The following is a 23,305-nucleotide window of genomic DNA, read 5'->3' on the forward strand; positions in this document are numbered from 1 at the left end:
TGAGATGGCCAAGGAGGGGCTGTGTGCTTGGCGCAGAGAGCCTGGCGCAGAACCCTGCCTCAGCCCCGTTCCCCTGAGAGCTTTGGGCAGACATCTGGCTCAAGGTTCAAGGAGTAATGCAGCTGCCTGGCTGGTCCTCGGCCTGGCCCACAGTTGACATTCCCTGGGCTCTGAGGGCACCCACAGGACCTCCAGGAAGATGGCACAGCTGCTGTGTGCCACCTGCCCCTGGGTGGGCCCTGCTCCTAACCTACTTATCTTTAAACAAACCCATGAGGAACCCTGTATGGTCCCCAGGTCCCAGATGTAGACGTGGACTCGCGGCTCAGTTGAGGAAGTCCCCCGGGTCACACAGCCAGGGAGCGGCAAAGTGGGGACACAAACCAGGGTGTGCAGGCCCCTCGTTCCTCTGCTCCACGCTTCCTGCAGTCCAGTGATCCCACAGCAGCCTCCAGAATGTGTGGGGTCAAAGGGGGCTATACTACAAAGAGAGGTCAAGTTTACACCCTTGCCCAGAATTTCTCAATCTTGAAAAATATGCATTAACCCCATTGTTTCAGATGAAATAAGGGCAGTTTCCCCAAGGCCAGTATAACCCTGGGCTGTTCCCAGTAGGGCAGGCTGGTCCTCACCACGGCCCATGAGGACAGTTCACAGACATGGGGTCAGCAAATACCACCACACCCCAGCTGGCTGTGGGCCTGAGCTGGGCGTGAGGTTCCTCCCTGACCCCCCAGGGAGGGGCACCTGGGGAACCACGTCCAAACTGGAAGCACCTCAAAGTTCTTTTTTTCCTTTTATGAAGGAAAAATAGTAAACACATTTATCAAGAATAAGAACCAGAACAGAAAACTTCATAAAATTTAAACAAAATCACACAAATACCAGTTCTAGAATTAATGAGAACAGAAAAGTGAGAAAAGAAAAGAAAACTATTTTTAGCTTTCAAAGTAGCCTTTTCCTGTGTGGCTTCTGGGTGGAAGCAGATTATCTTTTCAAATTTTCTATTCTGAGCACTGATTCCTTTTTATTAAGCAAAAAATTTTGTAATTTTAAGTTATTGACATATTTGATAGGTTTTTTTTTTTTTTTTTGGTGTGATTCTAGAATGAGTACATGTTTCCTGCAGAAATGTCAGGAAGTAAAAAAAACATGAAGAGAATAAAAGTTGCCCTAACCCACCCATGGTTACTGTCTCAGAGAACACTTCCCAGCATGTGCTTGCCTGGGTTTGGGGGCTGAGAAGTAAAAATTCAGATCAGGGTACACACACCATTCTGCAACCTGCCTTTCCGCCACTGCAACAATATGTCAGTAACATCTTTCTGTGTCATTAAATATTCCACAGCCTGTTTTAATGCCTGATTAACATGCAATTCCTTCTTGAAGTTTAGAAACACATTTGCAAATGGAGGAAATCTCTAGTTTCAAGGGTCATTTCTTGGCACAGAAGGCAGCCAGTTACTGTGCACCACCCACAGCCCTTATCAGGGGCCCGGAAGACTTGCCTTGCAGCCGTGGGCGCCCCTTCTCTCTGAGGGCCACAGGAGTAAGGGACCTTGGGCATGGTGTCCTTGCACAGGAGGAGAGGCTCATGGGAGCCAGATGCTGTTGGCCTGGCCCTAGCTTATGGGGGCAACATGCCCAGGGATGCTCCCCAAGAGCCTGCCCAGGGTGCCTCCCACAATCCCTGACCAACACATGAAAGGAGCAGAGGCAGAACCAGACCCCCCACTCCGGCCCAGCCCCCTGCCCTCTGCTCACAGGGTCCCTTGCGGCCTTGCTGGCAGCCACACCAGATGCCCTGGGGGAGCTGTCCGCGCAGCTAGACAAAGCCACGTGCGGGGTGCAGGGAGGAGAGGGTGGGGCTGTGGGAGCAGGGGCAGGAGGGGACAGTCTGAGGCCACATGCTAGGCTGCGTCAGTTTCCCTTCAGGCCTGTCTGCCCCTGCTTGAGTCCCATCCAGTTTACCCCACCTCCCTTCAGATCCCCCCTTTCCTTCTCTGCCCCCTCCCTGGCTCAGCTGCCACTTGGACCACCCCTCACAGTCTCCTGACCGAGTCCTCATCCCAGGAAGTGGTCACCATGTAGGCACCAAGCTGTACAGACCCCAGGCTGCAGGCTCACCACTGACTGCTTTCTACATCCCACCCCTCAGTAAATCCCGGCCACCCTGCCTAAACATCCACCAGGATCTATCGTTTCTGACCCCTCCCTCCAAGGCCTGCCCCCTGGCCTCAGCTGCCAGGTCCCCCTGCTGCCACTCTGCTTGCGGTCCTCTAATGGCTCCTTGGCCCATGGAAGTCTAGAGGCCTTGACTTCGATCCAGGATCCAGCCCTTGTCTCCCTGCAGCCCTTGTCAGGTTATCCCCGGCTGTGTAGCCAACCGGCCCAATACTCGGTGGCTCAGAACAGCAGCATTTGCAGCAGCCCCCCTGTCCACAGGGGATACGTTCCAAGACCCCCAGTGGATGCCCGGAAGCACAGATAACACTGACCATAGATAAGTGCTGTTTTTTTCCTACATGCACCTATTTATAATTTGTAAAGTAGGCACAGTAAGAGATGAACAACTAATAATAAAATAGAACAACTATCACAATATACTGGAATGAAAGTTATAGAATGTGGTCCCTTGCTCTCAAAATATCATACTTTACTGCACTCACTCCTCTTGTGATGATGTGAGGTGACAAAACGCCTACGTGACGAGATGAAGTGAGGTGCAGGATGTAGGCACTGCGGCGTAGTATTATTGACCCGCTGATGATGGGAAGGAGGGTCTGCTTCCAGACTATGGTTGACTCAACCTCAGAAGTGAGACGCTGGCTACAGGGGCTCCTGTACATTGCTCATGCCTCTGCAACTGGGGCAGGAACTGGAGGCGGTGGCTTATTCCTATTGCACGAGGTGTCAGCTGTGGCAGCTCAACTACAGCCAGAAGACCCCGTTCCGAGAGGGCACCTGCCTGTGGCTGGCAAACCGGTGCCAGCTGGACAGGGTGCTCAGCTGTGGCTGAAAGTCGGGCTGCCTTAGTTCCTGTCCACCAGCTGCTTGGGCTTCCCCACAGCATGGTGGCTGAGTTCTAGAGCAAGTTTAAAAAAAAAAACCACTACCACACCCCACCACACCCCACACCCCCACACACAGGAAGCAGAAGCTGCCAGTCTCTAAAGGGCCTAGAGACTGTTAATGTCCTTTCCACTGAATTCTATTGGTCGGTCACAGAGGCCCAGCCTCAAGGGGCAGGGACACAGACTCCACTTCTCCACAGGACGAGTGCCACAGATGTTTTTGAGCACCCCAGACTTCATCTCCCAATACTGCCCTCCCTCACTGGGCTTTAGCCCCCGGGCCTCCCTGAGCCTGTCAGTCATGTTCTCACCTCAGGGCCTCTGCACCTTCTGTTCCCTCTGTGCCTTAGAACCGGGCCCACAGCCATGCTCAGTAACTAGTTGTTGAATGGTCTCCAACTCCTCTTATCTCCTCTAATGCCTCTGCAGCCAGAGGGTTTTCTCTAAACACATACCATATCAGTCTCTCCGTTGTCTGTAACTCTCTCTGGCTCCCCACTGCCCCCAAGAGAAAGTCTACCTTCCCTGGTCCTGCCCAACCCCACAGCCCAGTGGCTCATGAAACCCTGACTCTGTGTTCTTCTCAAAGCCACAAATTCCTGTTTCCACCACACTGCCCCGCCCTACCCCACATGCTGTGCCCTCTGCCTGCAATGCCCTTCCCCTCCTCTATCTGGCAATTCCTGCCCTTATGTTCAGATTGAAAGTCACCTGCTCCAGGAAGCAGTCCCGGATTCCATGCTGGGTCAGACACCCCTCCTATGCCCCCACAGGCCCTTAGACGCCCTTGGATCCCTACGTTAGCCCCTTACACTGCAAAGTTAGTCTCCCCCCAGGATGGGAGCTCCTGCCTGGGCCCTGGCCCTGGATGGCCAAATACTTGGACCTCAGCCTCTTCCCACACCGATTTGTAAGGGGAAAAAAGTCTTTATTTATAAAGAGGTTACAGTGAAATAAATAGAGTGGTAGTTTGTTGGGAAATAAAAACTCAGGCAGAATCTCAGTCTCTCTCCACCCCACCTCTAGCTCCCAGCTTCCGCCTTCTTACTGGCCACTTTGGACGAGGAGGTGTTGGTAGGCACACTGGGCTTTCTCAGGCCCTTGGGGGCCTCTGGCTTCCTGGCCAGCGGTGCCATCACCGTCTTGGACCCACTGCCTTCAGAAGGAGCGGCGGCCTTGGCTTTCAGCCCCCTCCCAGCCCCCTGGGCAGCAGCCTCCATAGGGATCTTGCTTCCCGTCTTTTTGTTGGCTGAGGAAGCAGCACAGTTCTCCTTCTGTAAGAAAGCAAACCGGGGAGAGGGGCAGCTGAGCAGGGCTGTGCATGCCGCTTGGAGCCCATGAGTGCAGGTGGGAACCCCGGCTCCTGGTGGCTCCAGAGGAGTGACCTCACCTCTCTAAGCCTTGTCTCTTATCTTAAAATGGGGAGCAAGATCCTCATGCACTGGAAGGCCAGAGAGGGTAAGTAAGCGAACTGAGCTTCAAGCTGATCCTCCAGGGATGGGTGCGGGGCCCCAGGCTCCGGCCTGTTCAGAGTGGAGACCCAGACCAGTTGCACACTCACGCAGGCACCTACCTTGGTGACCGTGGGTTTTGAACTCTGATGCCCAGATTTTGTGTTCCCATGGGCCTTGGCATCTGTGGGAAGGTGGGGAAGACTACTTTCAGGAGAAGATGCCGGTGGTCCAGAAGTGGGGCCCTGCAGCCCCCATCCTGCCCAGGCTCTGTCCTCACTCTGACACAGTCTATGTGCCCTGGGGCAAGTCTTTCAGCCACTCAGAGCCTGGGTGCCCTATTCTGCAAACTGGGGAAGGCAGCATCTCTCTCACAGGCGGTCTGGGGGTTGACCGGACCCTGGCTAACCATCCCTCACTCCCAGCAAAGCACTGGGCTGACTCCCTGCTCTGCTGTCCACACCAAAGGCACCTCCCAGGTTTATCAGCCTTTAGTTTTTAGCTTCCATGTGGCAGCCAGGATACATTTTTAAAAATACCCTGGACTCTAGCTATTCCCTGTTCAGAGTTCTTCCATGGCTACTCATTGTCCTCCAAAGTCCAGACTCCCAGCTGCCCCTACTTTTGTTTTCCTCTTCCCACTGCACACAGAACTATGTGCACTTCCTCAAAAGCTCCACCTTCTTAATACCTCTGGGCCTTTGCACCAGCTGTTCTGCCTCGCATACCTCCTCCAGGAAGCCTCCCCAGACCTCTCTCAGAAATAAGTCTCTCTTCCCTTCTGGGTTCCATGCCTGCTACCATGAGTTCTCCATTTCTCCAGGTCAGGCCAAGTGCTCAGAACACATTTACTAGATAAGGAAACCCCCTCCCACCTCACATCCAGTGGCTGCCAGAAAACAGTGTCCCCATACCTTCCTCTTACCCCACTCACACACCTACCTTGGTTGCTCCTTCTTCCTTTGACCTTTGACTCCCCACCAGGCCTACTGGTGGTGGGATGGGCCTGGGTGGCCCTGTCTGGCTGTCGGGGGGCCTTTCTGGCTGTGCCTTGTCTTGCCTCCTGGTCCTTGGTCTGGCTGCCTTTCTTGGGGGCCTTCCCCTTGGCTGCACCTGGTTTGGAGGGAACTGTCCTCACCTCTCCTGGCTTCCTGGGTCCCTTTTTGACCTCACCCGGGTTGAGAGGGTCCTTCTTTGCCTCACTTGGCTTCTTGGGGCCCTTATCCTTGGCCTCACTGGGTCTCCTGGGGGCTGCCATGGTGGACCTCTTCCTGGGCTGGATTCTCCTTTTGTGCTTGGGAACTAACTGGTGAAACAGAGAATAGAGTGGGATTGAGAGGAGATCTGGGTGTCCCATGCCCTGCACCCTAAGCCAGGACAGAGAGCTGGGCACCTGAGCCTCTGCCCCTGCCCAAAGTTCTCATCCCCCCTGCGCAGGGAGTCATCACACTGCTCTGGTTGGACCGGGCCTGTGCACCCTGACCCTGCCTCTGGGAGCCTCTGAGCCCAGCTTCTGGGAGCAGGTCATGCTGTGAGCCCCGAGCCCAGGCCTCTGAGTTGCTGATCTGTGAACCTCCTCAGATCCCCACATGCCCGCACATGGCCTGCAGCTCTGACTCCCCATCCCTCTCCCCACCCCTTTACCTCTCCCCACGTGCCCAGTGCAATATGGGCCTCCGAGGTCAGACAGCCCAGACAACTCCCTCCAGCCCTCCTCAGCCATGTGTCCTGGCCTGTCCCCTCCTCCCCCACTGGCCTGTCTTCCCAGCTTCACAATGGGGCCATCAGGGAGGGTGTGAGTAGTAGGGGATGCTATGGACCCTGGAAACAGGTGGTCCCTGCCCTTCTAGAGCTCACCTCTGATGATGTTGCCCCCCCTGCCCCCAAACTTTCATGGCTCCCTAATTCCAAGACCCGAAACAACCCCACTACTGGCACACCCACCTTGCTAACAAGCCCACCGCCCTGCCTCCCCTCCCGTCAGCCCACTTTCCTGACTGTCCCCCAGGCCCTGCAGCCTAACCCAGCCACACACCCCCAGGGCCCCACCTTTGGCACACCCTCTGCACCTGGCTTTGCCATGGCTCGTGTGCAAGCTCTGAGCCATGCCCAGGGACGCAGTCAGGGCGGGCTTTCCTGTATTCAGGTCCCCGGTTACCACGGGGACTGAAACGTGGTAGGGTGAGAATATTCCACAGTGTTCCATGGCAAGTATCAGCCACTGCTATGTGCTGGAGCACAGCAATGATCAGACACCAGGCCTGGATCCCTAAGATTTCCCTGGTGGCAGCCGGAAGTCATGATGCTAGGGACTGAGCTTGTGCCAAAGCTGCCTCCACTCTGAGCGAACCTGGGTAGGTCCCCTCTGGGTTTGGAGCCAGAGAGTGCAGGGAACAAACCCAACTCATGACCTGCCAGAGCCCACGGTCAGGTCTGCCTTGTCCCTGGTGAGGAATTCCAGGAAGGGGCTGAGGCTACAAGAGCTGGAACTGAGTTCAAACCCTGGGGCCCAGGCTCTCCCACACCACACCTCCCCGCCCAGCCCAGCCGGCTCACTTTGAAGCTGCCAGTGGCCCCCTTGGCCTTGGAGTTGACAGGCCTGACAAGAAGGCCACGGCGTATGCCTGTGGCCAGGGCCTGCTTCAGCAGGTACTTGAGCCGGATGACATCCACCATGGGGTACTTCTGCAGGATATAAACCTTGATGGCCGCCACAGAGGTGCCCCGGCGCTGCTCTCCAACCTGCAGTGCCTCCAGCACCATGCGCAGCACGGGAGGGTGGCGGTGCAGCACTTGGATGCTGGTGTGGCTCGGGCCTGTGGAGGAGGACAGCAGGACTTTACCCAGAGCCCAGCCTACCCTCAGGCTCTGTCCACAACCAACATGCCCTGTGCACCATGCATCAGGTCAGCCAGGCCTTCAGGAGATGGGCTGGGGCCCAGAGGATCAAATTCACCCCCAGTCGGTGTCCCATCCGCAGGTTTATAAGCAGCTTCAGGACAGAGCATGCTGCTCAGCAGGCCCCCACTTCCCAGTGCCTGGCATGGGGCTGGGTACACACTAGGTGCCCTGTAATGACTCACTGAAGGAATTAAACAGTCCTTTTAAAAATACACTTGAGGAGGTGCACAGATCTCCCAACACAAGGGACCCAAGGAAGACAACACCAAGACATATAATAATTAAAATGGCAAAGATCAGTGATAACAGCAGAGTATTAAAAGCAGCCAGTGAGGAAAAAAAAGGTCACCTACAAAAGAAAACCCATCAGGCTATCATCAGACTTCTCAGCAGAAACCTTACAGGCCAGAAAGGAGTGGTGTGATATATTTAGTGCAATGAAACAGAAGGGCCTAGAACTAAGAATACTCTACCCAGCAAGATTGTCATTTAAATTTGAAGGAGAGATTAAACAATTTCCAGATAAGCAAAAGTTGAGATAATTTATCTCCACAAATCACCTCTACAGTGCATTTTGGAGGGACTCCTATAGATGGAAGTGTTCCTAAGGCTAAATAGCTGTCACCACAGAAAGTAAAACCACAGTAAAAGAAGTAGACCAATTAATTACCAAGCAAATTAAATTTAAATCAACTACCCCCAAAGTCAGTCAAGGGATACACAAAGAGTACAGAATACGATACCTAATATATAAAGAATGAAGGAGGAAGAAAAAGAAGGGAGGAAAATAAAAAAAAGAACCTTTAGATTGTGTTTGTAATAGCATACAAAGTGAGTTAAGTTAAACTCTTAGATAGTAAAGAAGCTACCCTTGAACCTTTGGTAACCACAAATCTAAAGCCTGGCATGGCAATAAGTACATATCTATTGACAATCAACCTAAATATAAATGAACTGAATGCACCAATCAAAAAGACATAGAGTCACAAAATGGATAAAAAAAAAAAAAACAAGTCCTGTCTATATGCTGCCTAAAAGAGACTCACTTCAAACCCAAGACATACACAGACTAAAAGTGAAGGGATGGAAGAAGATATTTCATGCAACTAATAGGGAGAAAAAAGTAGAAGTTGAAGTACTCGTATCAGACAAAATAGACATCAAAACAAAGAAAGTAATATGAGACAAAGAAGGACATTACATAATAATAAAGGGGTCGGTCCAACAAGAGGATATAACCATTATAAATATCTATGCACCCAACACAGGAGCACCTACATACGTGAAACAAATACTAACCACAATTAAAGGGGAAAATTGAATGCAATGCATTCATTTCAGGAGACTTCAACAAACCACTCACTCCAAAGGAAAGACCAACCAGACAGAAAATAAGTAAGGACACAGGGGCACTTAACACCACACTAGAACAGATGGACCTAACAGACATCTACAGAACATTCCACCCAAAAGCAGCAGGACATGCATTCTTCTCAAGTGCGCATGGAACATTTTCAAGAATAGATCATATACTAGGCAACAAAAAGAGCCTTAGTAAATTCAGAAGGATTGAAATTGTGCCAACTAGCTTCTCAGACCACAAAGGTATGAAACTAGAAATAAATTATGTAAAGAAAACAAAACATCCCACAAACACATGGAAGCTTAACAACATGCTCCTAAATAATCAATTGACCAATGACCAAATAAAAACAGAGATCAAGCGATATATGGAGACAAATGAAAACAATAACTCAACACTGCAAAATCTGTGCGATGCAATGAAGGCTGTGCTAAGAGGGAAGTATATTGCAATACAGGCCTACCTCAGGAAAGAACAACAGTCCCATATGAACAGTCTAAACTCACAATTAATGAAACTAGAAAAAGAACAAATGAGGCCCAAAGTCAGTAGAAGGAGGGACATAATAAAGATTAGAACATAAATAAAATCGAGAAGAAAAAAAATCAATTGAAAGAATCAATGAAAGCAGAAGCTGGTTCTTCAAGAAAATTAACAAAATAGATAAGTCTGGCTAGGGGTTTATCAAGAAAAAAAGAGAATCTATACACAAACAGAATCAGAAATGAGAAAGGAAAAATCACTATGGACACCACATAAATACAAAGAATTATTAGAGAATACTATGAAAAATTATATGCTAACAAATTGGATAACCTAGAAGAAATGGACAACTTTCTAGAAAAATACAACCTTCCAAGGCTGACCAAGGAAGAAACAGAAAATCTGAATAGACCAATTACCAGCAATGAAAGTGAACTGGTAATCAAAAAACTACCTAAGAACAAAACCCCTGGTCCAGATGGCTTCACTGCTGAATTTTATCAAACATTTAGTGAAGACCTAATGCCCATCCTCCTTAAAGTTTTCCAAAAAGTAGAAGAGGAGGGAATACTTCCAAACTCATTCTATGAGGCCAGCATCACTCTATACCAAACCAGGCAAAGGAACCACACAAAAAAGAAAATTACAGACCCAAATCCCTGATGAACATAGATGCAAAAATACTCAACAAAATATCAGCAAACCAAATTTTAAAAATACATCAAAAAGATCATCCATCATAATCAAGAAGGATTTATTCCAGGGATGCAAGGATGGTACAACATTTGAAAATCCATCAACATAATCCACCACATCAACAAAAAGGACAAAAACCACATGATCATCTCCACAGATGCTGAAAAAGCATTTGACAAAATTCAACATCCATTCATGATAAAAACTCTCAACAAAATGGGTATAGAGGGCAAGTACCTCAACATAATAAAGGTTGTATATGACAAACCCACAGCCAACATCATACTTAACAGCAGAAAGCTGAAACTTTTCCTCTAAGACTGGGAAAAAGACAAGGATGCCCACTCTCCCCACTTTTATTCAACACAGTACTGGAGGTCCTAGCCACGGCAATCAGACAAAACAAAGAAATAAAAGGTATCCACATTGGTAAGGAAGAAGTTAAACTGTCACTGTTTGCAGATGACATGATATTGTACATAAAAAAAAGCTAAAGAACCACTCCAAAACTAAGAGAACTACTATCCAAATTCAGCAAATTTGCAGAACACAAAATTAATACACAGAAGTCTGTTGCTTTCCTATACACTAATGATGAACTAGCAGAGAAATCAGGAAAATAATTCCATTCACAATTGCATCAAAAAGAATAAAATACCTAGGAATAAACCTAACCAAGAAAGTGAAAGACCTATACTCTGAAAACTACAAGACACTCGTGAGAGAAATTAAAGAGGACACTAACAAATGGAAATTCATCCCATGCTCTTGGGTAGGAAGAATTAATATTGTCAAAATGGCCATCCCTCCCAAAGCAATCTACAGATTTAATGCAATCCTTATCAAAATACTGACAGCATTCTTCAACAAACTGGAACAAATAGTTTTAAAATTCATATAGAACCACAAAAGACCACAAACAGCCAAAGCAATCCTGAGAAGGAAGAATAAAGCTGGGGGAATTATGCTCCCCTACTTCAAGCTCTACTACAAAGCCATAGTAATCAAGACAATTTGGTACTGGTACAAGAACAGACCCATAGACCAGTGGAACAGACTAGAGAGCCCAGATATAAACACAAGCATATATGGCCAATTAATATACAATAAAGAAGCCATGAGTATACAATGGGGAAATGACAGCCTCTTCAACAGCTGGTGTTGGCAAAACTGGACAGCTACATGTAAGAGAATGAAACTGGATTATTGTCTAACTCCAAACATAAAAGTAAACTCGAAATGGATAAAAGTCCTGAATGTATGTCATGAAAGCATAAAACTCTTAGAGGAAAAAAATAGGCAAAAATCTCTTGAATATAAACATGAGCAACTTTTTCCTGAACGCATCTCCTCGGGTGATGGGAAACAAAATAGAAAATGAACAAATAGGGCTACATGAAACTAAAAAGCTTCTGTACAGCAAAGGACACCATCAGCAGAACAAAAAGGCATCCTACAGTATGGGAGAATATATTTGTAAATGACATATCCGACAAGGGGTTAACATTCAAAATATATAAAGAACTTACAAGCCTCAACTCCCAAAAAGCAAATAATCCGATTAAAAAATGGGAAGATATGAACAGACAGTTCTCTAAAGAAGAAATTCAGATGACCAACAGACACATGAAAAGATGCTCCACATCGCTAATTATCAGGGAAATGCAAATTAAAACCACAATCTCATCACTTCACACCATTTAGGATGGCCAATATTGAAAAGACTAGGAACAACAAATGCTGGTGAGGATGTGGAGAAAGGGCCCCCTCTTACACTGCTGGTGGGAATGTAAATTAGGTCAACCATTGTTGAAAGTAATCTGGGGAGGTTCCTCAAAAAACTAAAAATAGAAATACCATTTGACCCAGAAATTCCACTCCCAGGAATTTACTCAAAGAAAACAAGATCCCAGATTCAAAAAAGGCACATGCACCCCTATGTTTATCACAGCACTATTTACAATAGCCAAGATAGGGAAGCAACCTAAGTGTCCATCAGTAGATGAATGGATAAAGAAGATGTGGTACATATACACAATGGCATATTATTCAGCCATAAGAAGAAAACAAATCTTCCATTTGCAACAACATGGATGGAGCTAGAGGGTATTATGCTCAGTGAAATAAGCCAGGCGGAGAAAGACAAGTACCAAATGATTTCCCTCATTTGTGGAGTATAACAACAAAGCAAAACTGAAGGAACAAAACAGCAGCAGATTCACAGACTCCAAGAATGAACTAGTGGTTACCAAAGGGGAGGGGTGGGGGAGGGTGGGTGGCGAGGGAGGGAGAAGGGGATTGTGGGGTATTATGTTTAGTACACATGGTGTGTGTGTGGGTCACACACGGGGAAGACAGTGTAGCACAGAGAAGACAAGTAGTGACTCTGTGGCATCTTACTATGCTGATGGACAGTGACTGCAATGGGGTATGTGGGGTGAACTTTATAATATGGGTGAATGTAGTAACCACAATGTTTTTCATGTGAAACCTTCATAAGAGTGTATATCAATGATAGCTTAATAAGAAAAAAAAATACACTTAAATCATGTCAGTTGTCTAAATCTAAATCTCACTATCAGTTTACAGGAACCCCAGGGCTCTGTAAGAGGCCATGGGGATGCCATGAGCAAGATCAGGACAAGCCCAGTTTCTTCCACAAAGAAACATGGAGGAAAAGAAAAAGTGAGGGGCCCCCAGATAGGAAAATCACTGAAGAGATCTTTCAACCAAGCATGACGTGGGGCCCCTGTTCCAATTCAGAACAAGATCCAAACAATCCAACTGGAAATAAAAGGCAATTAGATAAATGTGAATGCTGGAAATATTGAATGATATTAAAGATATTGTTTCAGGTGGGCTAATGGCATTGTAATTGTTTTATAGGAGGTTCTTATCTTTTAAAGATAAATGCTGGGCTACTTACAGATGCAATGATAAGCCTAGCATTTGCTTCAGAATAACCTAGTAGATGAAATAAGAGTAGCCACGGGCCAATAAGTGCTAAGGATGGATGGTGGGAGCACAGGCCAGGGGGCACTGTCCCACTCAGTCTACTATTGTTTTGCTTTGATAGGTTTCATAATTAAAAGTTGTAAAGAATTCTTTTGCTAGGTTTATACCCAACAGAAATGAAAATAGGTGTCCACACAAAAATTTGTATACAGATGTTTATATCGGCATTGATAATAGCCAAAAAGTAGAAACAGTTGAACTATCCATAAACTAATGAGTAGGAAAACAAAATGTGCTATAGCCAAAAATGGACTATCATCCAGCCAGAAATGCTTTCTTGAAAACATGCTGAGTAAAAGAAGCCAGTCACAAAAAGTCCCATATTGTATGACTGCATTTATATGAGATGCCCCTAATGGCAAATCATGAGACAGAAAGTGGATTAGTGGTTGCCAGGAGACAGGGTAAGTGAGGGAGTGACTATTAAGGGGTACAGGGTTTCTTGTTGGGGTGATGAAAGTATTCTAAAATTGACTGGAATCAATGGAACAGAATAGAGAACCTAGAAACATAGTAATTAACTATATAGGCATGAGTTTATGAAAAAGGAGGGAAGCATATACAACAGGGAAAATACAGTCTCTTCAATAAATGGCATTGGTAAAACTGGACAGCTACACCAAGAGAACAAATCTATATCACTCTCTTACACCATACACAAAAGTAAATTGAAAATGGATTAAAGACCCAAATAAGACCTAAAACCATAGAACTCCTAAAAGAAAACATTGACAGTAAACTCTTGAACATCAGCATTAGTAATTTTTTTCTGGATACATCTCCTCAGGAAAGGAAATTGAAAGTGAAAATAAATAAATGGGACTACAGCAAACTAAAAACTGTACAGCAAAGTACACCATCAACAAAACAAAAAGGCAACCTACTGCATGGGAGAATGTTCTTGCAAATGACAAATTTGATAAAGGGCTAATATTCAAAATACATAAAGAACTCATATAAATCAACACCAAACATATAATCTGATTAAGAAATGGGCAGAACAACCCATGGACTACTGGACTGTACCCATTCACCCACAGCCAACCCATTAGCATGGCCCCAGCTGGCAATCACACAGGGGACCCCCAGCCAATGCCCTGGAACTCCTGGCAGCAGGACGCATCTCTCATACTCACTCAGACTCTAACCAGCCAAAACCACAGGCACACACAGTCTACCCAGGGGACCTTGCTACACAAGGTCAATCCTCCAAGACTGAGAGAGGTAACCATTCAACAAATTCATAGAACCAAGCACAGAGTGCCAAACAAAATGGGAGGTTGGAGGAATATCCACCAAATGACAAAACAAGATGAAACTTCAGAAAAAATAATTAAATGAAATGGAGTTAACCAATCTACATGATGAAGAATTCAAAGCAATGGTTATAAACATACTCATCAGACTTAAGAGAAGAATGGATTCTTGAGAGAAGGGATACTTCTTGTATCCTAACTTCTTGAAGATACTTAGGAATAAACCTAACCAAGGAGGTAAAAGACCTGTACTCTGAAAACTATAAAACACTAATGAAAGAAACTGAAGAAGACACAAATAAATAGAGAGCTATTCAATGATCATGGGTAGGAAGAATTAACATTGTCAAAATGGCCATCCTTCCCAAAGCAATTTACAGATTCAATGCAATCCCTATCAAAATACCAATGGCATTTTTCAATGAACTAGAGAAAATAATCCTAAAATTTATATGGAGCTATGAAACACCTAAATAGCCAAAGCAATCTTGGAAAAGAACAAAGCTGGGGTATCAAGCCTTCTGAATTCAAGCTATACTACAAAGCTACAGTGATTAAAACAGCATGGTACTGGCACAAGAACACTTACATAGGTCAATGGAACAGAATGGAGAGCCCAGAAATCAACTCATGCCTATAAATTAATTAATATATGATATGACAATGTAGACAATATATAGTGGGGAAAATACAGTCTCTTCAGTATCTGGTGTTGGGAAAGCTGGGCAGCTACATGCAAGAGAATGAAACTAAATCATTAACACCATATACAAAATTAAACTCTAAATGGATTAAAGACCTAAATATAATACATGGAACTATAAAACTCTTAGGAGAAAACGCTGGCAGGTATCTCTTGAACATCAGAATGAGTAATTTTTTTCTGGATACATTTCCTCAGGCAAGGGAAACAAAAGCAAAAACAAACAAGTGGGACTACAGCAAACTAAAAAGCTTTTGTACAGCAAAGTAAACAATCAGCAAAATAAAATGGCAACCTACACTATGGGAGACTATATTTGCATATTATTTATCTTATAAGGGACTAATATTCAAAATATAACAAGAACTCATATGACTTAACACCAAAGAAACAAAGAACCCAATTAAAAAATGGGCAGAAGACCTAAATAGACATACAGATGGCCAAAAATAACATGAACACATCAGTAATCATCAGGCAAATGCAAATCAAAGCCACAAGAGATGACTAGGATCAGAAAGTCAAGAGACAAGTGTTGGCAAGGATGTGGAGAAAAGGGGCTCCTACATTGTTGGTGGGAATGTAAATTGGTACAGCCACTATGAAAAGCAGTATGGAAGTTCCTCAAAAAACTAAAAATTGAAATACCATATGACCTAGTAATTCTACTTCTGGGAATTTACCTGAGAAAACAAGATCACTAATTCAAAAATATATATGTACCCCTATGTCTATTGCCACATTATTTACAATAGCCAAGATATGCAAGCAACCAAAGTCTTCATCAGTAGATGAACAGATAAAGAAGATGCAGTACATATACAGTGAAATGTTACTCAGCCATAAAAAGAGAAAGAAACCTTGCCATTCACAACAAGGATGGACCTAGAGGGCATTATGCTCAATGGAATAAGCCAGGCAGAGAAAAACAAATACCACATGATTTCACTTATATGTGGAATCTAAAACAAAATTAACAAAACAGAAATAGATTCATAGACAATGAGTAGTGACTAGTGGTTACCATGGGGGAGGGGTTGGGATGGGCAGGTAAAATGAGTGAAGGGGATAAAGAGGCATAAAAATCTCAATCATAATGTGAACTAGTCACAGGGGTGAAAGTACTACATAGAAAACATAGTCAATAATTCTGTAACATCTTTCTATGTTGACAAACAGAAACTACACTAGTTTGGGTGAGCATTTAATAATATAGGTAACCGTCAAATCACTAGGTTGTGTACTTAAAACCAATATAATATTGTGTATCAACTATAGTTCAATAAATATAAAATCAGAGATGAAGAATACAATAAATGAAGTAAAAAAAATACACTAGAGGGAATCCACAGCAGATGGGAGGATACAAAAGAATGGATCAGCAATTTGAGGATAGGTTCAGGGACCTCTGAGATATCAACTGTCCTAATATTTGCACTATAGGCAACCCAGGAGAAGAGAGGGAGGAGTAGAAAACTTATGTAAAGAAATAATAGCTGAAAACTTCCCTAATCTAAGGAAAGAAATATACAGACCCAGGAATCAGAGAGCCCCAAATAAGATGAACCCAAAAAGGTCCACACCAAGAAACATCATAATTAAAATGTCAAAAATCAAAGACAAAGGAAATATTAATAGCAGTGAGAGAAGAGCATCCATTTACCTACAAGGAAAATCCCCTAAGGCTATCAGCTGATTTTTCATCAGAAACTCTACAGGCCAAAAGGGAGTAGAATGATATATTCAAAGTACTGAAAGGGAAAGACCTACAACCAAAATACTCCATCCAGCAAGGTTACCACTCAGAACTGAAGAGCGAGCTTCTCAGATAAACACAGGTTAAAGGAGTTCACCACCATGAAACCAGACTTGCAAGAAATGTTAGAAGAACTTTATGAGAAAAATGAAAGGCCATAACTAAAAGCAAGAAAATTATGAAAAGAAATTATTTCACTTGTAAAAGCAAACACCAAAGGTAATAGAACAATCATTTAAAAGCTAGTATGAAGGTTAAAAGTACTAAAACCAACTACTTCTAAAAATTAGTTAAGGGAATCACTAAATAAAGGTGTTAAAGTTATATGAAGAAAATGTGGATGAGGGGGAGTGAAAAATGTAATGTTGTTAGAATGAGTTTGAACTTAAAAGACGATCAACTTAATAGAGACCGCTATATATGTAAGACACCATATATAAACCACATGGTGATCACAGACCAAAAGCTGGTAGGTACACAAAAATAAAGAGAAGATAATCCAACCATTTCACTAAATTGTGTCATGCACAAGGGATGAAAGGAGAAGAAGAAATAACAAGAGGAACACAACAAAAACAACCAGAAAATATTTAATAAAATGACAATAAGAATACACCTGTCAATAATTACTTTAAATGTACATGGCCTAAATGCTCCAAAGACACAGGGTAACTGAATGAATAAAAAATAAGACTCATCTGTTTGCTGCCTTCAAGAGGCTCACTTCAGACCTAAAGACACACACAGAATGAAATTGAAGGGATGAAAAAAGATATTCCATGTAAACAGAAACAAAGGCTGGAGTTGCAGTACTTAGATTAAAAAAATCAATATATAGATATCTGTTGTGTTTCTATATACAAATAATGAACTAACAAAGAGAAATTAAAAAGTCAATTCTATTTACACTTGCATCAAAAAGAATACCTAGGAATAAATTTAACCAATGAGATGAAAGACCTGTAACTCTGGAAACTATAAAATATTGATGAAAGAAATTAAAGATGACACAAATAAATGGAAAGCTAGTCCAAGCTCATGGATAGGATTAATATTGTTAAAATGGCCATAATGCTTAAAGCAATCTACAGATTCAATGCAATCTTATCAAAATACCAAAGGCATTTTTCACCAATTAGGAATAATCCTAAAATTTGTAGGAACCATGAAAAAAAATGAATAGCCCAAGCAATCTTGAAAAAGAACAACAAAGCTGGGAGTATCATATATCCTGATTTCAAACTATACTATAAATCTACAGTGATCAAAACAGTATGGCACTGGCGCAGGAACAGACCCATATACCAAGGGAACAGAAAAGGGAGCCAAGAAGTAACCCCCTCAGATATGGTCAATTAATATACAACAAAGGAGGCAAGAATATACAACGGGGAAAAGACAGTCTCTTCAATAAATGGTGTCAGAAAAACTGTACAGCTACATGCAGAAGAATGGCCTAGGTCACTCTCTTATACCATACACAAAAATAAATTCAAAATAGATTAAATAAATGTTTTCCTAAAAGAAAACATATGCAGTAAACTCTTGAACTTCAGCATTAGTAATTTTTTTCTGGATACATCTCTCCAGGCAAGAAAACAAAAGCAAAAACAAACAAGTGGGACTACATCAAACTAAAGAGCTTCTTCACAGCAAAGCACACCATGAGCAAAACAAAAGGCAATCTTTTATATTAGAAAATATATTTGTGAGTGATTAATCTGAAAGGGACTAATATTCAAAATATATAAAGAATTCATAAGATTTGACACCAAAGAAACAAATAACCCAATTAAAAAATGGGCAGAGGACCTGAATAGACATTTTTCCAAAGATGACATACAGATGGTCAACAATAACATGAAAAGATGCTCCACATCAGAAATCAGGGAAATGCAAGTCAAAGCCACAGAGATAGCACCTCACACCAGCCAGAATGGCTAGTATCAAAAAGATCACAAGCATTGGCCAGGATGTGGAGAAAAGGTAGCCCTTATACACTGCTGATGGGATTGCAAATTGGTGCAGCCACTGTGGAAAGCAGTATGGAGGTTCCTCAAAAAACTAAAAATTGAAATACCATATGACCCAGTAATTCCACTTCTGGGAATTTACCTGAAGAAAATAAAATCACTAAGCCAAAAAGATAGATGCACCTCTATGTTCATTACAACATTATTTACAATTTTCAAAATATGGAAACAATCTAAATGTCCACTGATATATGATTGAAGAAACAGTATATATACACAATGGAATATTATTCGGCCACAAAAAAGGAATGAAATCTTGCCATTTGTGACAACATGGATGGACCTGGAGAATATATACTAAGTGAAATAAGTCAAATACTGTTGTCTTTCACTTATATGTGAAATCTAAAACAAAACAAATGAACAAACAAACAAAACTGAAATAGACTCAAACACAGAGAGCAGACTGGTGGTTGTCATGAGGGGAGGGGATTGCGAGGATGAGTGAAATAGGTGAAGGGGGAAAACATTAATTTGATACTTCGATCTGGGTGATGGTTACATGAGTGTATGCACATGTCAAAATTAATCAAGCTAAGATTTGTGCGTTTTACTGTATATACCTTACTACTAATTTTTTTAATTAAAAAAAATTAAAGTACCCAGAAATCCTGTCATTTGCAACAACATGGATGGAACTAGAGGGTATTATACTAAGTGAGGTAAGCAAGGCTGAGATAGACAAATACCCTATGAATCCACTTATTTGTGGAATCTAAAAACAAAACAAAATGAAGTAGACAAAACAGCGGAAGACTCAGACACTGAGAAGGGACTGGCAGTTACTATGGGAGAGGGGAAGTGGGGAGGGGGTAAAGGGGCACAAAGATTCTCAATCACAGTGTAAGTCGGTCACGGGGATGGTAGTGCAGCATGGAGAACAGAGCCTCTGATTCCATAACAGCTTCCTATGTTGACAGACAGTAACTGCAGCAGTGGGGTCGGGGGGTGAAGATTTACTTACATGGGTAACTGTTGAACCTCTGTGTTGTATAATTGAAACCAATATAAGATTGTATATCAAGGATACATCAATTTAAAAAAATAACATTCAAAAAGAGAAAAGTAGCCAGGAGCCAACTGAGTGGTGAGGTTGGATGACAGGAGCCGGGGGGCACAGGGTGGCGGGCGGGGGTCACTCTACCACTCAGTGTGCTTTTGTATCCGTTTGAAGTTTTTCATGATAAAAATTACAAAAGAATTCCATTCCTAGGTATACGCCCAACGGAAATGAAGACATGTGTCCATGCAAAAATTTGTACACAAATGTTCACAGCAGCATTACAATAGCCAAAAAGTAGCAGCAGCCCAAATGTCCATAAACTAGTAAGTATATTTATATTTATAATAAATAAGTTTATATTTATATTTTTTAACATGTTTAATAATTTATTATTAAACATATAAACAGCCACAAAATGGACTATTATTCAGCCAAAGATGGAATGAAACGCTTCCTTGAAAACATTATGCCAAGTGAAAGAAGCCAGTCACAAAAAGCCCCATACTGCATGACTGCATTTGATGAGATGCCCCAAGTGCGCAGATCATAGAGACAGAAAGTGGGTTAGTGGTGCCAGGGGCTGGGGGTGTAGTGGGGGAGTGACTGCTAAGGGGTTTGGGGTTTCTTTTTGGGGTGATGAAAATATTCTAAAACTGACCATGGAGAAGGATACACGCTGTGAATAGACTAAAAGCCATCGGACACTTTAAACTGGTGAACTGCATGGTATGTGAAGTCTTGAGATATCTCCATAAGCTGTTATTATTTTAAAAAGAGACTAGGACTGGGGTTGAGGAGGCAGAAAGTATGAGCAGTTATTCACCTCAAGGTACATGAAGGTAATTTAAACATGAAATCCAGTTTCCAATGCAGCGTGATGTTGATTTCTGATCAATTTGCAAAAATCAAAAGACTCAAAAGGAATCAACTGGCTAACATTAAAAAAAATGTTTTTAAGTAGAAAAAAAGGAAAACCTATCTAAAAACTCTAGATCTCCAGCAAGAATTGTAAAGAGACCTAATGTAAGTCAACCACCACTGCCTCCTGGCCAGGAAGAGCCCAGAGCCCTGGATATGCATGTTGGGGCCAAAGCCTGTGAACCAGCGGAATCCTGGATCATTTACCCCTGGGACCTGGGGGGTTTCAGGGCCTGTGTTCCCATCTGTGCACTGCGATGGGGCCTCTGAGGAAGGCCGAGCCCTCCCAGCTCACTGTTAGGGTGTTTCCAGATGGGGGCCCGCCCCCCTCAAACCATGCTCTGTCCCAGGCAGCCATTCCCAAATCTCCTCCCTCCCCAGCGCCTCCAGCTGGGTTCCACGCTCACTCTGCCATTATTCAGTGCCTGCTGTATACTGGAAGGTCCTACATAGAACTCACACCTCCCCAACCTGTCCTCCACTCTCTCCCCAAGGAATGGCACCCCATCCCACCCCCACAGAAGAGCCCAGGGACATGCAGGACCTTGCCTCCCCTTCGCCACAATAGCCTTTCCCCGTGGGCTCCCCTCCCTCCATTCGGGCCCCTCTCCATCTCCAGGTCCAGTCTCCTCCCTGCTGCCTCTTTCCCCTTTGCTGCATCTCACATCCCTACTTCCCCACCTTCCCACCTCCCCACTGCCTTCTGTATAAGAGCCCTGGCACCTGACCATGGCCTTGGAGAACCAGGCTGATGGGCCCTGCCCCCTCACTGCTGTTCCCAAACCCCAGAAGGAAAGCCTACAGCTCCCCAAATGTTTCCAGCATGCCTGCCCCTGGGCCTTTGCCCATGCTGTTCCCTCTGCCTGGGTGGCCTGTCTCCTCTGTGGTCACCCAGGCAGCTCTCACTCATCCTTCAAGGCCCAGACAGCACCAGGATTTGGACACCTACCCTGACCTCCAAAGTCAGAGTGAACCACACCATCTTGTGCTCCCAAGGCACCTGGAACGTGCCCCACCCCCAGCTACGTTCCCCCTGCAGGCCCCCAATGGAGCCTTTATAAATACTCAGAACACCTCCCTTGCCTTGCCTTCTCTCCCTGGGTGAGGCTTATCCCTCCTTCAGGGGTCACCTCCTCCAGGAAGTCTCCCAGAGTAGGTTAGGTGACTCCTCTGGGCTCCTACCGTCCTCTGGGTTCCTGCCATTGAAGCACAGGCCTCATTGTCAAATGGCACGTATTAGTGAGGCAGGTTTGCTCATCAGACTGGATGTTCCTGGAGGCAATGAACCAGCTTCTTTTGCCTCTGTGGACTCCATATCCAGAGAAACTCTGAGGCATTACTTGTTGATTGAAAATTGGGATGCACCTAATCCCAATCCCAGCCTGGAATCAAACACTGGCGCCTTCCTCCTGTCCCTCGAATTAGCTGCTCAGCTGCAGCTGGGCTGCCGGCCCGCCCCCAACAGATAATGGGCTCCAGCTGGTGCGTCCCTCTCTGCCCTCTTCCCCTGAGCTGGGCCACTCTCAGCTCCCAGGCCCTACATGGCCCACTCTACCTCTGGCATCAGCTTTTCTGCCAAATGGGCAGTCAAACTCAACGGCCTCTAAGACGGGTGCCGGGGCCGGGCTGCGAGAGGCGGAGGGTGGGAGGAGAAAGGTCCACAGCACACAGAGAACATGCTTAGAGGGCTGAGAGAGGAGCTGCCTCTCTTTGCTCACCTGGCCTTTCAGATCCAGACAGCCCGGATGACTCTACAGTGGAGGCCGAGGAGGCCGTGGTGTTGCTGGAGGCGATGCTCCCAGGAGCCATTGTGCAGAGGCAGAGGCAGATGCAGGTGGCCGGCTCTCCCCAGGTGTGAGGCTGCCAGGCGGGCCTGCTCCCCTTATATACCAGCGGCCCGGCCCCACCCCTTCAATTAGCCCCTGATTGGATTGGGAGGCTCTGAGCTGCTGTTTGGGGCAGGAGGGCTGGGATAGGGCCCTGCAACCCTGCCTTGTGTGCTGACGCCCCAACTTGGCCACCCACTCCTGTGTGGCCCTGGGTGAGTCAGCTGACTTCTCTGGGTCTCAGCCCCCATGGCAAAATGGTGGGAGCAGAGATGTTTGATACCTCTTGCACCCTCCGTCCATGAGAGCCTGGAGGTGCTGATGGGGAAGTGGGCACACCTGGTTGCGGCTGAGGTTCTCCAACCCTCAGCCCCAGTGTCTGCTCCTGTTCCCAGGCCACTGCTGGCCTCGGTTTCTCTGGAAGAAGCAGTTGGAGGCTGACCAGTGTGTGTGTGTGTGTGTGTGTGTGTGTGTATAAGTGAGTAGACAGGTCAACCTGTGGCCTCCTTTTGTTTTGTTATGTTTTACAAGAAAGACGTTTTAAGGGATGAATGAGCAAGTTTTAAATAAAATGGCTTAGCAAAAGTCTCCAGAAAGAAGGACATTGTTCATTGGGAAAGAATAGGAACAGGCAATTCAACAGAAAAGCTGAGAAACATGGGAAAATATTCTCGACCTCCTTGGCGCTCAGGAAAACTCAAATCGAGACAATGATGAGATACTATTTTCCCATCAAACTGACAAAAATTAAAGGCAAAATGTCGGCAAGGATGCGGGGAGCCAGGCCTTGCTGCCTCTGCCGGGGGCATAAACCGGGCTATAGCGCA

General features: G+C 45.0%; 2 protein-coding genes across 2 annotated transcripts in view; both read right to left on the reverse strand.

Moving 5' to 3' along the window:
* The window catches only part of CAND2 (cullin associated and neddylation dissociated 2 (putative)), a 176,245-nt gene that overhangs the window by 5,680 nt on the left and 147,260 nt on the right, over positions 1-23,305 (reverse strand). The window lies entirely within an intron of this gene.
* On the reverse strand, positions 3,997-22,524 carry LOC118925499 (histone H1.8). The gene is made up of 5 exons (XM_036911364.2): positions 22,371-22,524; positions 7,082-7,341; positions 5,468-5,831; positions 4,648-4,709; positions 3,997-4,348 (listed from the first exon to the last, which is right to left on the reverse strand). Exons 1-5 carry the CDS (start codon positions 22,459-22,461, stop codon positions 4,097-4,099), a joined length of 1,029 nt encoding a protein of 342 aa, XP_036767259.2. The 5' UTR covers positions 22,462-22,524; the 3' UTR covers positions 3,997-4,096.

The sequence above is a fragment of the Manis pentadactyla genome, chromosome 1 (assembly GCF_030020395.1).
Source record: "Manis pentadactyla isolate mManPen7 chromosome 1, mManPen7.hap1, whole genome shotgun sequence".
In the NCBI taxonomy this organism is placed as follows: domain Eukaryota; kingdom Metazoa; phylum Chordata; class Mammalia; order Pholidota; family Manidae; genus Manis; species Manis pentadactyla.